Source organism: Vidua chalybeata, chromosome 28, assembly GCF_026979565.1.
Source record: "Vidua chalybeata isolate OUT-0048 chromosome 28, bVidCha1 merged haplotype, whole genome shotgun sequence".
In the NCBI taxonomy this organism is placed as follows: Eukaryota; Metazoa; Chordata; class Aves; order Passeriformes; family Viduidae; genus Vidua; species Vidua chalybeata.
The window spans coordinates 4,082,689-4,095,583 of record NC_071557.1 but is presented as its reverse complement, the minus strand read 5'-3'; the positions used below and the strand labels follow the sequence as shown (position 1 = coordinate 4,095,583).

General features: G+C 54.1%; 1 protein-coding gene across 2 annotated transcripts; it reads right to left on the bottom strand.

The window, feature by feature from the left end:
• Window positions 1–319: 319 nt before the first annotated feature.
• Window positions 320–12,742, bottom strand: NCAPH (non-SMC condensin I complex subunit H). Of its 2 annotated transcripts, none has more exons than XM_053966476.1 (17): window positions 12,531–12,742; window positions 12,019–12,109; window positions 11,123–11,215; window positions 9,449–9,587; window positions 8,840–8,958; window positions 7,375–7,564; window positions 6,893–6,984; window positions 6,090–6,274; window positions 5,393–5,541; window positions 4,902–5,008; window positions 4,598–4,720; window positions 3,884–3,991; window positions 2,964–3,122; window positions 2,325–2,423; window positions 1,762–1,844; window positions 1,315–1,390; window positions 320–859 (listed from the first exon to the last, which is right to left on the bottom strand). In XM_053966476.1, the coding sequence occupies exons 1-17, from the start codon at window positions 12,722–12,724 to the stop codon at window positions 800–802; spliced, it is 2,067 nt and encodes a 688-aa protein (XP_053822451.1). In that variant the 5' UTR covers window positions 12,725–12,742; the 3' UTR covers window positions 320–799. The 2 variants fall into 2 exon arrangements, with proteins under 2 accessions (XP_053822451.1, XP_053822452.1); XM_053966477.1 differs by having other exon boundaries at window positions 4,902–5,005.
• Between the last annotated feature and the right edge of the window lie 153 nt (window positions 12,743–12,895).

Genomic DNA, 12,895 nt, shown 5'->3' with positions numbered 1-12,895 from the left:
AACTGATCCCAGTCCCAGAACTGATCCCATCCCAGAACTGATCCCCATCCCAGAACTGATCCCAACCCAGAACTGACCCCCATCCTAGAACCAATCCCATCCTGGACTTGATCCCATCTCAGAAGTGATCCCAATCCTAGAACTGATCCCCATCCCATAACTGATCCTATCCCAGAACCGATCCCATCCCAGAACTCAGCTCCTGGATCCCATTCCCAGCTGCTGCTCCAGGCTCTGATCCCTGCATTCCCTTTTTTTTAGGGATTTGTCCCCATTTTCTGCCCCACCCTGCTCCGGGGTTATTCTTCCCAGGCCGCTCTCCAAAGTGTGCAGAATTTATTAACCCTAAAACCAGTAAAAAAAACAGGAATAATCCCAGGGAATGGAGGGAACAGGGACCAGGAGTAACAGTCAGTCCAAAAACTGGGAATTACAGACTGGGAAGGACACGGGGAGGGAATTCTGGGACACACAGAGGGAATTTTGGGATAGACAGAGGGAATTTTGGGACACAGGAAAGCTTGGGACACAGACAGGAAATTTTGGGATACAGACAGGAAATTCTGTGACAGAGAGAGAGGAAGTTTTGGGACAGAGAGAGAGGAAATTTTGGGACACAGAGAGGAAATTTTGGAACACAGAGCAGCCTGGGTTCACAGTGAAGTGCAGGAATTCCCAATCCCAGGGAAAAGCTGCTGGATCCTGGCTGGATCTGTCCAGCCAGGACATCCCTGAATGTCCTTCCCAAGGAATTTGGGAATTCTCAGAATTCCCTGCTGGATTGGGAGCGGCTCCGGGGTCAGTCTCCCGCTTTCACCAGGATATCCGACAGGTCCTCGGTGCTCTCCAGCCTCAAATTCTGGGAATGGGAAGGAAAAGCTTTGGAATAAAATCCCCTGGGATGAGGCTCAGGAACAATCCCAGCCCCTTATGCCCTGCTGAGGGCTTTTCCAGGGAATTGGGACAGAGCAGGAATTTCCTCGTGGGAAGGGGCCCCCAGGGGGGTTTGGAGGAATTCCAAGGAATTCCTGGGTGTGGAAGGAATCCAGGTGGGGATTGGGCATGTTGTGACCTTGGAGAGTTGTTCAGGAATTCTGAAAATTCAGGAATTCTGGGATTTTGGGATTCTGTTCCCTTATCCAGAGTCTGGAATGCTTGGGATGGGTCTGAGGGACAAACCCTGCACGAGCTGGGAATGTTCCCATTCCCTGGAATGATGGGATGAGCTGCATTCCCTGAATTCCTGGGATTTTTGGGGTTGAGCTGCATTCCCTGGAATTCCTGGGATTGTTGGGAATGGCTCCCTGCTCTCACCTTCTCGTTGGCCAGGTGCAGGAGGCACACGAAGGCCAAGGGCACCGACAGGTTGGTGGCCATGGCAGGAGGGAGCCTGCGGAAAAGCGGGATCGGGATCAGAGCCCAGGAATGCCAGAGCAGCCAGGAATGCTTGGGAGCAGGGACTGGGCACAGCTCGGCTCCTCCCTGGGAACACCCACAGGGATTTGCCCTGTCCCATTCCCAGTCCCATCCCAACATCCAGAGGGATTTTCCCATTCCCATTCCAACTCCCATGAGGGATTATCCCATTCCTGTTCCCATTCCCATTCTCCTTCCCATTCCTAGTCAGGATTTTCCCTGTCCCATTCAGGATTTTCCCATTCCCATTCGGGATTTTCCTGTTCCCATTCCCATTCAGGATTTCCCTGTCCCGTTCCCATTCCCATTTGGGATTTTCCCATTCCCATTCTTCCCATTCCCGACCTGTGGAGCAGATCCTTGGTGATGTCACTCAGGATTTTCTCTCCGCCCATCTCCATGTCTGTCCCTTCCCCGTCTTCCTCCCCCTGCTCGGAAAAATCCAGGAATGCAGAGCCCCGAAATTCCAAGGAAAACCCCTGGGAACCTCAGCCCATCCTGGTCAATGGGAAACTTGGGGCTGATCCCATGGGATTGGGGTTTATCCTATAGGATTGGGGTTCATTCCCATGGAACTGGGGTTTATCCCTGGAACTGGGGTTTATCCCATGGAACTGGGGTTTATTCCCATGGAATTGGGTTTATCTCCATGGAACTGGGGTTTATCCCATGGAATTGGGGCTGATCCCATAGAATTTGGGGTTTATCCCCATGGGATTGGGGTCTCTTCCCATGGAATTTGGGTTCATTCCCATGGAACTGGGCTTTATCCCTGGAACTGGGGCTGATCTCATAGAATCTGGGGTTTATCCCCATGGAATTGGGTTTATCCCCATGGGATTGGGGTTTATCCCTGGAACTGGGAAGGAACCCCTGCAGAATTCCCAGTGGGAATTTCCCTTCCCGACCTCTTCCTGCCCCGTCAGCAGCTCCCACATGTTCCTCTTCAGCCTCCTCATGTCCATCCTCTTGGCCGTCCTGGCGTATTGGATGGAGATCTTCTGGATCTGAGGGGGGAATCCGGGATCATCTCTGGGATCATCACTGGGATCACAGCTAGAACGATCAGCATTCCCAATTTTCCCCGGGAATAATATCGAGTGCAGCCTCGCTGCCAATCCCGGTGTTTAATCTGGGAATTGTTCCTCTGGGAATGCCAATCCCGGTATTTAATCTGGGAATTGTTCCTCTGGAATTGACAATCCCAGTGTTTAATCTGGGAATTGTTCCTCTGGCAATGACAGTCCCAGTGTTTAATCTGGGAACTTTTCCTCTGGCAATGACAATCCCAATGTTTCATTTGGGAATTGTTCCTCTGGGAATGTCAGTCCTGGCAATCCCTGGAATCACATGGCTGTCCTGGGATTTTTAACCCTGGAGGTGCCGAGAGGTTTTTGCTCCAGTCGCCAGTGAGGAATTCTCAGTCCCCAGGGAGGAGCTCCCAATGCCAGGGAGGAATTTCCAGCCCATTACTCCTAATCATTCCCAGTCCCTCCCAGTCCCAGTGTTCCCAGCGCTCCCAGTCCATTCCCAGTGCTCCCAGTGACCTTGTGGGGCTCGTCGATCAGCTCCAGCTCCTTGCAGCCCGGGACGTTCCCACCATTGATCCCGGAACCCTCTGGAGCCTCGGGATGATCCGGGAGTGGGAACAGCTCGGCCTGGCCCAGGAATTCCGTGGGATCGGGATCGTCATCGCTGTCAGGGACCTGCCAGGGGACACGGGGGGACACCAGAGGGGACACCAGGGTCACCTGAGAGGAGCCAGAGGCAGGAGCCACTCCGGAGGGTGGGAATTCCTGCCTGGCTTCCCCATGGGATTGGGATTTATCCCCTTGGAATTGGGTTTATCCCCTTGGAATTGGGGCTGATCCCCATGGGATTGGGTTTATTCCAATGGGATTGGGGTTTATCACCATAGGATTGGGGTTTATCCCCATGGAATTGGGTTTATCCCCTTGGAATTGGGGCTAGTCTCCATGGAATTAGGGCTGATCCCCATGGGATTGGGGTTTATACTCATGGAATTGAGTTTATCCCATGGGATTGGGGTTCATCCCCATAGGATTGGGGTTCATCCCCATGGGATTGGGTTTATCCCCATGGAATTGAGTTTATCCCATGGGATGGGGGTTTATCCCATAGAACTCGGGTTTTCCCCATCGGATTGGGACTCATCCCCATGGGATTGGGGCTCATCTCCATGGGACTGGGTTTATTCCAGTGGGATTGGGGTTTTCCCCATAGAATTGGGGCTGGTCTCCATGGGATTGGGTGTATTCCCATGGAACTGGGCCAAAGCTGAAGCTAAGGCAGCTGCAGGGAGCAGAAATCCCAAAGTTTTCCCATCCTTGGGAATATCCAGGCGAGGCTGGATGCCCTGCAGCTCCAATTCCTCCCCTCAGGAATTCTCTAGCCATGGATCTCCCCAGGCTATCCCAGCAGGAATTCCCCAATCCCGGGGCTGTACCTGCAGGGCAGGGCAGAAGTTGGAGGTGTCGTTGGGGTTATTGTAGTCGTAATCCTCAATTCCAGCCTCGCTGTCCAAGGCTCCCACTGGATCCGAGCTCGGGCTGAGCTGGGGGAAAACATTCCAAAACATTCCTGGATAAAGGCTGGGCCTTGGCCCCTCTTCCCCCTTTTTGCCCTCCCAGGAGGGTTTGTGGTGAGAGCAGCCCTGGGGAACATCCAGAACATTCCCAGGGTCTGGTGAGGAGAGGTTTGGTGCTGGGAATGGCTCCCTGGGATGATTCCCCAGGATGATTCATTCCTTGGGATGATTCATTCCCTGGGATGATTCCTTGAGTTGGCTGATTCCCCAGGATGATTCCCTGGGATAATTCCCTGGGATGATCCCTAGGAATGATTTCCTGGAATGACTCCCTGGGACAATTCCCTGGAATGGCTCCCTGGGATAATTCCCTGGGATGATTCCCTTGGGATAATTCCCTGGGATGATTCCCTTGGGATGATTCCCTGGGATGATTCCCCGGGATGATTCCTTAGGATGATTCCACAGGATGATTCCTCGTGATGATTCCCTGGAATGATTCCCTTGGGATGATTCCCTGGGATGATCCCTTGGAATGATCTCCTGGAACGATCCCTTGGAATGACTCGCTGGGACAATTCCCTGGAATGGCTCCCCAGGACAATTCTCTGGAATTCCTTTGGGAATTCTCACCTTGAGCAGGGGTTTGAGGAAGAGCTGCCGCAGGTTCTGGGGGTCGTAGCTGAAGTCTGCAGGGAGCGTGGTGCTCCGGCTGTTCTGGCTTTCCAGGATGGATTTGGCCAAAGTTGTGGATGCCTGGGAATGGGATCGGACAGCTCCATGGAAAAACAGGAAGCTCCACCAACTTTCCATGGAAAAACAGGGAATGTTTTGTCTGGGAAGGGGCAGGGTCGGAGGTGCCCCCCAGGACATGCAGCTGGAGCTGCCCAAATCCCGGGAATTCCGGGCTGCTGTGGGAAAAGGGCACCGTGGGCACCTTGGTCTTATGGAAATGGGCTTGGAAGTCGATGTCCTCCTGGAAATCCAGCTCAAAAACCTTCCTGGGAATCCTCTGCCGGGAATCCTTCTCTGGGCCTGGGGCTGCTGAGGGAGAGCAGGGGAAAAGGGAAAGGGAAAAGGGAGGGAAAGGGGGGAAAAGGAGGGAAAAAGGGGGAAAAGGGGGGAATTCCAGGATTGAGCCCTTCCAGTCTGGAAGTCCAGGATTTGAGCCCCTCCCAGCCTGGAATTCTAGGATTGAGCCCTTCCCAGTCTAGAATTCCAGGACTGAGCCCTTCTCAGCCTGGAATTCCAGGATTGAGCCCTTCCCATTCTGGAATTCCAGGATTCCAGCCCATCCCAGCCTGGAATTCCAGGATTTGAGCCCCTCCCAGTCTAGAATTCCAGGATTGAGCCCTTCCCAGCCTGGAATTCCAGGATTCCAGCCCTTCCCAGCCCAAAATTCCAGGATTCCCTGCCCTGGACACTCACGGGGCTGGCGGGGCCGGAAGCGCCAGTGCTCAGGGCCAGCCCACATGGAGAGAACACGGGGGCTGAAGTAGGAATATTCCCCGGGATTCAGGGACACGTGCAGGCTCAGCGTGCCGATGTCCCCCTCTCCCAGGGGAGCCCCATTGCTCCTGGAAAAGGAATGGCAGCTGCTCAGAATTCCCAGGATTTCTTATCCCTGCTCAGAGTTCCCGGGATTTGTTATCCCTGCTCACAGAATTCCCTCGGCATTCCCAGGATTTGTTTTTCCTGCTCAGAATTCCCTCAGCATTCCCAGGATTTGTTATCCCTGCTCACAGAATTCCTGGGATTTCTTATCCCTGTTCCCTCAGCATTCCCAGGATTTGTTATCACTGCTCAGAATTCCCTCAGCATTCCCAGGATTTGTTATCCCTGCTCACAGAATTCCTGGGATTTCTTATCCCTGTTCCCTCAGCATTCCCAGGATTTGTTATCACTGCTCAGAATTCCCTCAGCATTCCCAGGATTTGTTATCACTGCTCACAGAATTCCTGGGATTTCTTATCCCTGCTCAGAATTCCCTCGGCATTCCCAAGGGATTTGCTATCCCTGCTCAGAATTCCCTCGGCATTCCCGGGGTTTTCTCCCTGGCATTGGGAATTCCTCCCTGGCACCGGGAATTCCAGCCCAGCCCCCCATCCCTGGATCCCAGCCCCACCTCTTGCTGTGGCCGACGGAGTCTCCGTTGGCCTGGAATTCCCGGCTCCGGTCCCCGGCTGGGGATTCGGGCTGGAATTGGGGCTGGGAGGGGACCCAGCCCTCCCCGTCCTCGCTGTCGGGATCCAGGTTGGGATCGAAGGCCTGCTCGCTCTTCCGGAACTTCTCCAGGAGCGCTGACACCGACTGCAACACAGGAGTGCCCAACCTGGATCGGGAATTCCCGCCTGGATCGGGAATTCCCCGCCTGCATCGGGAATTCCCCGCCTGCATCGGGGATCCCCTGCCTGGATCCCCTGCCTGGATCAGGGATCCCTGCCTGGATCAGGGAATTCCCCACCTGGATCGGGGATCCCCGCCTGGATCGGGGATTCCCGCCTGGATCGGGGATTCCCTGCCTGGATCAGGAATTCCCCACGTGTATCAGGAATTCCCCACCTGGATCAGGGATCCTGCCTGGATCAGGGATCCTGCCTGGATCAGGAATTCCCTGCCTGGATCATGGATCCCCACCTGGATCAGGGATCCCCCACCTGGATCAGGGATCCCCCACCTGGATCGGGAATTCCCAACCTGGATCGGGAATTCCCATCTGGACTGGGAGATCCTGCCTGGATCAGGGATCCTGCCTGGATTGGGAATTCCTCAACCTGGCACAGGAATCCCTGATCTGGCACAGGAATTCCCAAACTGGCTCAGGAATCTGGTTTAGGAATTCCCACCTGGATCAGGGATTCCCAACATCGCTCTGGAATTCCCACCTGGATCAGGAATTCTCACCTTGGCTCAGGGATTCCCACCCACCTCGTCGTGGGACTCCTCATCCCACTTGGTGAACTGGAATCCAGACAGGGAGGAGCAGATCCGGCGTTTTTCCAGGCACGGGGCCAGCAGGGCTGCAGAGGGGTGGGACACAGGTGAATTCCTGGGATCCCAGCAGGAATTCCCACCTGGATCAGGACCTCAAACCTCCCAAATTCCTGCACAGGATCCGAAATTCAGGAATTCCCACCTGGCTCTAGAATCCCTAATCTGGTTCAGGAATTCCCACCTGGCTCAGGACCTCAAACCTCCCAAATTCCTGTACTGGATCGGAAATTCAGGAATTCCCACATGGCTCTGGAATTCCCACCTGGCTCAGAACCTCAAACCTCCCAAATTCCCAGTTCTCCAGCAGCCTGGAAAACTCCCAGTTTTCCAGCTGCCAGGGATCCAAGCAGCGAACAAACGCAGGGGAAAAGGAGCTGGATAAGGGCAGGAAAAGCAGGGAAAAGGCTGGGACTCACCTTTTAGAGCCGGCACGGTGACGGGCTGGGAGCTGGGCAGGGCCAGGCTCTCCGAGGAGGGCAGAGGGACAATTCCAGAGTGGAAAAGGAGCCGGCTCTGGAAGCCCTGGGAGCGCAGCCCCGTCAGGAAAATGCCGGCAGTGTTACACTCGTCGAAGGAGGCGGCTGCTCTCTGGAACATGGGATCCACCTGGAAAGCGGGAATGGACACAGGAATTAGGGAGTGGGGATGGGAATGAGGAGGGGAATGGAGAGGGGAATTGGGAATGGGAATCAGGGAATGAAGAGGGGAATTAGGGAATGGGGATGGGAATGGGGAGGGGAATTGGGGAATGGAGAGGGGAATTAGGGAATGGGAAATGGAGAGGGGAATTAGAGAGTGGGGATGGGAATGCGGAGGGGAATTGGGGAATGGGGAGTGGAGAGGGGAATTGGGAATGGGGAGGGGAATTAGGGAATGGGGAATGGAGAGGGGAATTAGGGAATGGGGAATGGAGAGAGGAATTAGGGAATGGGGATGGCAGTGGAGAGGGGAATCAGGGAGTGGGGATGGGAATTGGGAATGGAGAGAGGAATTAGGGAGTGGGGATGGGAATGGAGAGGGGAATTGTGGAATGGGAATCAGGGAATGGAGAAGGGAATTGGGGAATGGGGATGGGGAGTGGAGAAGAGAATTGGGGAATGGGAATCAGGGAATGGGGAATGGAAAGGGGAATTAGGGAGTGGGGATGGGGGAGTGGAGAGGGGAATCGGGGAGTGGAAATGGGAATAGAGAGGAGAATTGTGGAATGGGGATGGGAATTGGGGAATAAGAATCTGGGAATGGGAATCTGGGAATCCAGAAATGGGGTATAAATCAGGGAATGGCGATTGGAATCAGGGAATGGAGGTGGGAATTAGGGAGTGGGGATGGGAATGGAGAGGGGAATTAGGGAATGGGAATCAGGGAATGGAGAGGGGAATTGTGGAATGGGGATGGAGAGTGGAGAGGGGAATTGGGGAATGGGGATGGGAATGGAGAGGGGAATTAGGGAATGGGAATTGGGAATGGAGAGGGGAATTAGGGAGTGGGGATGGGGAGTGGAGAGGGGAATTGGGGAATGGGAATCGGGGAGTGGAGAAGGGAATCAGGCAAAGGGAATTAGGGAATGAGAATGGGAATCAGGGAATGGGGATAGGAATCCAGGAATGGGGCGTAAATCAGGGAATGGAGGTGGGAATTAGGGAATGGGGAAGGGAATGGGGAAGGGAATGGGGGAGTGGTGAGGGGAACTGGGGAATGGGGATCCAGGAATGGAGAGGGGAATGGGACTAGGGAATGGAGAGGGGAATCAGGGAATGATAATCAGGGAATGGAGGTGGGAATTAGGAACAGGAAAGCAGGACAGCAGGGCAGGGAGGATGAGGAGCAGGGCAGGGAGGATGAGGAGCAGGGCAGGGAGGATGAGGAGCAGGGCAGGCCCACCTCGGCCCTGCGGCTGCCCTCGGGCACGTTGATGTTGCTCAGGTTCTGCTCGATGGTTTTGAAGCTTTGCTTCTTCTTTGGCTGAGACTTCCTGGCAGCCTCGGAGGCTGGGCTGGAGCCTGGCATGGGAAAAGGGACAAATCCCACCTCAGAAGGGCTGGGATATCCCAAAGGAGGGAGAAAACCTGGAATTTGTACAGCAAACTGCTGTTTCAGCAGGCACTGAAATTCCTCAGGATCTGTGGGCATGAGCAACGTTCTGCTGGCTTTTTATGGATTCTGTTGGACAAAAAAATGCCCTTGTTTGATCCCAAAGTGCCCCTGTTTGATCCCAAAGTGCCCCTGTTTGATCCCAAACTGACCCCGTTTGATCCCAAACTGGCCCTGTCTGGCCCCAAACTGAAATCTGAAATCACTGAGTGACAGATCCAGCTCCTCCTCCCATCCCTCCCTGCCCCGGCATTCCAGGAGAACCAATCTGGGATCTCCCAGCCCAATTCATCCCAAACCTCTTCAGAACTCCCAAAGAGCGCTGAATCTCCACCTGATCCCGGGTGGGAAATGAGGGAATTCCGGGTTTTTTCTGGGAGGAAAAGAGGGCATTCCCACCTTCCTGGGGGCTGTCCTGGCCCTTGGCAGGGGCTGGCTCCTTGCCCAGGTGGCCCAGGACCCTGAAGGCGTCGGCGTGGACGGAATCCACGCGCACGGCGTAGATCTTGGCGCTGGCGTCCAGAGTCCCCGCGGCCACCTGCAGGGAACGGGGAATTCCCAGCTGGGCAGGGAGATCCCTGCCTGGAGCAGCCCAGAGCTGATCCCCCAGAGCTCTGCACCCCCAGGAACATCGAGGCTAATGGGGAAAGGGAGCAGTGGAAGCTCCAGGCTCCCCAAAGGGGTGTTCTCGCCACGGCTTGCTTCGTTTTTTATGGGATTGCAGCTAAAAATCCTTTAGGAATTTTTAGGAACCCCACTTTTGTGCAGTGGTTTTGGTTTGTTAATTGAGGATTTTTTTTTTGTTAATGTATTAATTAGTGTGGTGGGTTTAGCGCTGGTTAATTATGAGTGTATTTATTCAAATGTGTTTGTGTGTTTTTTGTTGTGAGATAGAATTAGGAGAGAGGTAAAATAGGTTTTTGGTTTGTTAATTTGGGATTTTTTTTTCATTAATGTATTAATTAGTGTGGTGGGTTTAGCGCTGGTTAATTATCATTCATAATAACTTAAAAAAATGATCAAAATATATTACATTACATATTAATGTTAATATATATTAGTATTAATATTATACATTAGTAATTACATATATAGAACACATATTAATATATATTAATATAACTTACATTGTGTATTTATTAGAATGCTTTTTTTGTGTTTTTATTAGAATTTTTTGTTGTGAGATAGAATTAGGGGGTAAAGAGGCTTAAAACTTTAAGAGTATAAAGAAAAATGTATTAATAATTACACCAAATTTATTAAAAAAAAACCAAGAAATGAGGCTTTTCAACCTTTCCTTCTTCTCCTTTAAATCTATTAAGTATTAAGTCACTTTTAAAAAATATTCAATTTCCCCTAAGTATTAAAAAGATCCTACCTAATATTTAACCTGTTTTCATCCCAAAGGCCTTCCCAGTCCTTTTTGACCCCAAACTGGGAGGATTTGAGCCCTTTTTGACCCCACAACTGGGAGGATTCAGCCTTTAATGACTCAGTGCCTCCAATTTCTGCTGAGTTTTGCCCTAAACAGCGTTGGAGGTTTCACATGAATTAAGCCTGGGGTTAATTAGAGGTGGAAACTGTGGGAATTAGATTTGTGGAAAATTCTCAGAACCTGACAGAAAAGTCACAGAGCGTGGATCTGTATGCAAACCTTGAGATAAGAAATGCTGACTTAGGAATGCCATGGAATAGGGCAGACATTGCTGAGACAGAAATGGAAATAGAAACAAGTTTCAAAGGGTGGCCTTGAAAATAAGACTGGACACTTGGGAGAAACAGAACTTTGAAAGATACCACGAAGGGTAATTTTAGATGAGTGGCTTTAAGTCATTTACAGCATGGTGTAGCAAAAGCTGACAGGCCAAGAAACACTTACAGTGTTTGGTAATTAGGAAATATTTGGCTTCTGATTGTGATGGCGTGAATTATAACACCTGTATTGTCTCACCCTTCACACGAGACTGAAAATGGAACACAAGCTTTTAAAATGCCTCTCAGATGCCCCATGTCTGGGTCAGAAAGGGCATGATCTGACAAAAACAAGGCAGCAGCAGCAAGGACCCTTCTGACCTGGAAGTTGGTGAGATCCGAGTTCTTCTGCTTCAGGATGTCGGTCATGTAATCGATCAGGTGCAGGCCAAAGGCGTTCTTGGTGGTGATTTTCTGCAAGAAAGCACAGCTGGGAACCCTTCCCCTGGCCAGGGACACCCTGGGGACCGAGGGGACAGCCCGGGTAGCACCAGGGACCAAGGGCAACACCAGCCCGGGCATGGCCACAGCTTCCTCTTGGGAGAGGAGCGAGAGCTGGGCAGAGAACTGTCAGAAATTCAACAGAGAATTGTTTGAAATTCAAACTCAGGCAGGGAGGGACAGCCCTGGACACTGGCACAGGCTGGAGGTGATGCCTATGAAGGACCTGAGGGATAACAAGGTGTCCCTGAGTGCCACAGGGTCCTGGGGACAAGGACACCAATGGGATCCACCAGGAAGAGCATTCCCAGCAGGACAGGGAGTGATCAGCCCCAGGAGTGCTGTGTCCAGCTCTGGCATCATCAGGACAGGAGGGACAAGGAGCTCCAGCAGAAGGTGACAAAGATGAGGGATCTGGAGCATCTCCCTGACGATCAAAGGCTAAGGGAGCTGGGGCTGGGCAGCCTCGGGAAGAGACGGCTGAGAGGGGACCTCAGCCCTAAATACCCAAGGGGGAATGTGGGAGGATGGATCCAGGCTCTGCTCCATGGGGCCAGCCATGGGACGAGAGGATGAGGCAGGAAAAAGTCCCACAGGAACTTTTTCCTGGGATTGCCCAGATATTCCAGAACCGTGTGGACAGAACACATGGCCCAGCTGGGACCTGACATCCCTTTACGGTCCCTTAACGTGCCCCACCCCACTGCAAAGCCCCGGGCTTCTCAAACCCCACTGCTGAGGGGTTTTAAACCCCAAACGCGTCCGCCCCAACTCACATTCTCGGCGGAGAGTTTGATGCAGGTGCTGTAGTGCTCCGAGATCTGCGCGTTGCTCCACTGGGGCAGCGGCGGCTGCCAGCTCTCGGGCCTGCGGGACACAGCGGGGTCGGTGTTGGGCAGCCCCTCAGACAGGGACACAGCGGGGTCGATGTCCGGCTACCTCCCAGCCCAGGACACAGCGGGGTCGGTGTCCGGGCTGTCCCCAGCCCCAGGACACAGCGGGGTGGGTGTCCAGCTGCCCCTCAGCCCCAGGAGACAGCGGGATCAGTGTCCGGCAGCCTCTCAGACAGGGACACAGCGGGGTCGATGTCCGGCTACCTCCCAGCCCAGGACACAGCGGGGTCGGTGTCCGGCTGCCCCTCAGCCCCAGGACACAGCGGGGTCGGTGTCCGGCAGCCCCTCTGACAGGGACACAGCAGGGCCGGTGTCCGGCTCGCCCCTCAGCCCCGGCCCGGCGGGGTCGGTGTCCGGCCTCTCTCCTCTGCCCGAGCCCCGCGCACCGGCCGTACCTGAGCGAGGGGGAACCGAGGCCCTGCAGCGACGAGTCCACCGCCCTGGAGCGGCGGCGCTGGCGCCTCTCGCGCTCATCGTCGTTGCCGGGGCACTCAGCGAGCACGGGCGTGCCGGCGCCGCCGAGGGCCCGCGGGGTCGGGGAGAGGAAGGCGGCGGCCGCCGCGGCGGCGCGGGGCCTGCGGGCGGCCATAGCTGCGGCTCTGCGCCGCGCTCAGGGGGAACCCGCCATGGCCGCGACCACGCCCCCTCCGCCCCTTCCTACCAATCAACGCGCGGGGTGCCAGCCCGGCAGCCAATCAGCGCGCGGAGCGCCCGCCCGCGAGGCGGGTTTGAACGGCGGCGCGCGCTCAGTAACGGTCGT

Bases quoted from the DNA above. Each gene is read 5' to 3' on its own strand.
- NCAPH (XM_053966476.1), bottom strand. From the start codon at position 12,724: ATGGCCGCCCGCAGGCCCCGCGCCGCCGCGGCGGCCGCCGCCTTCCTC. The intron at 12,110-12,530 runs GTACGGCCGGTG...TGTGTCCCGCAG, and splicing joins CTCGGTTCCCCCTCGCTCAG to GCCCGAGAGCTGGCAGCCGC. The intron at 9,588-11,122 runs GTCAGAAGGGTC...CGTTCCCTGCAG, and splicing joins CGGATCTCACCAACTTCCAG to GTGGCCGCGGGGACTCTGGA.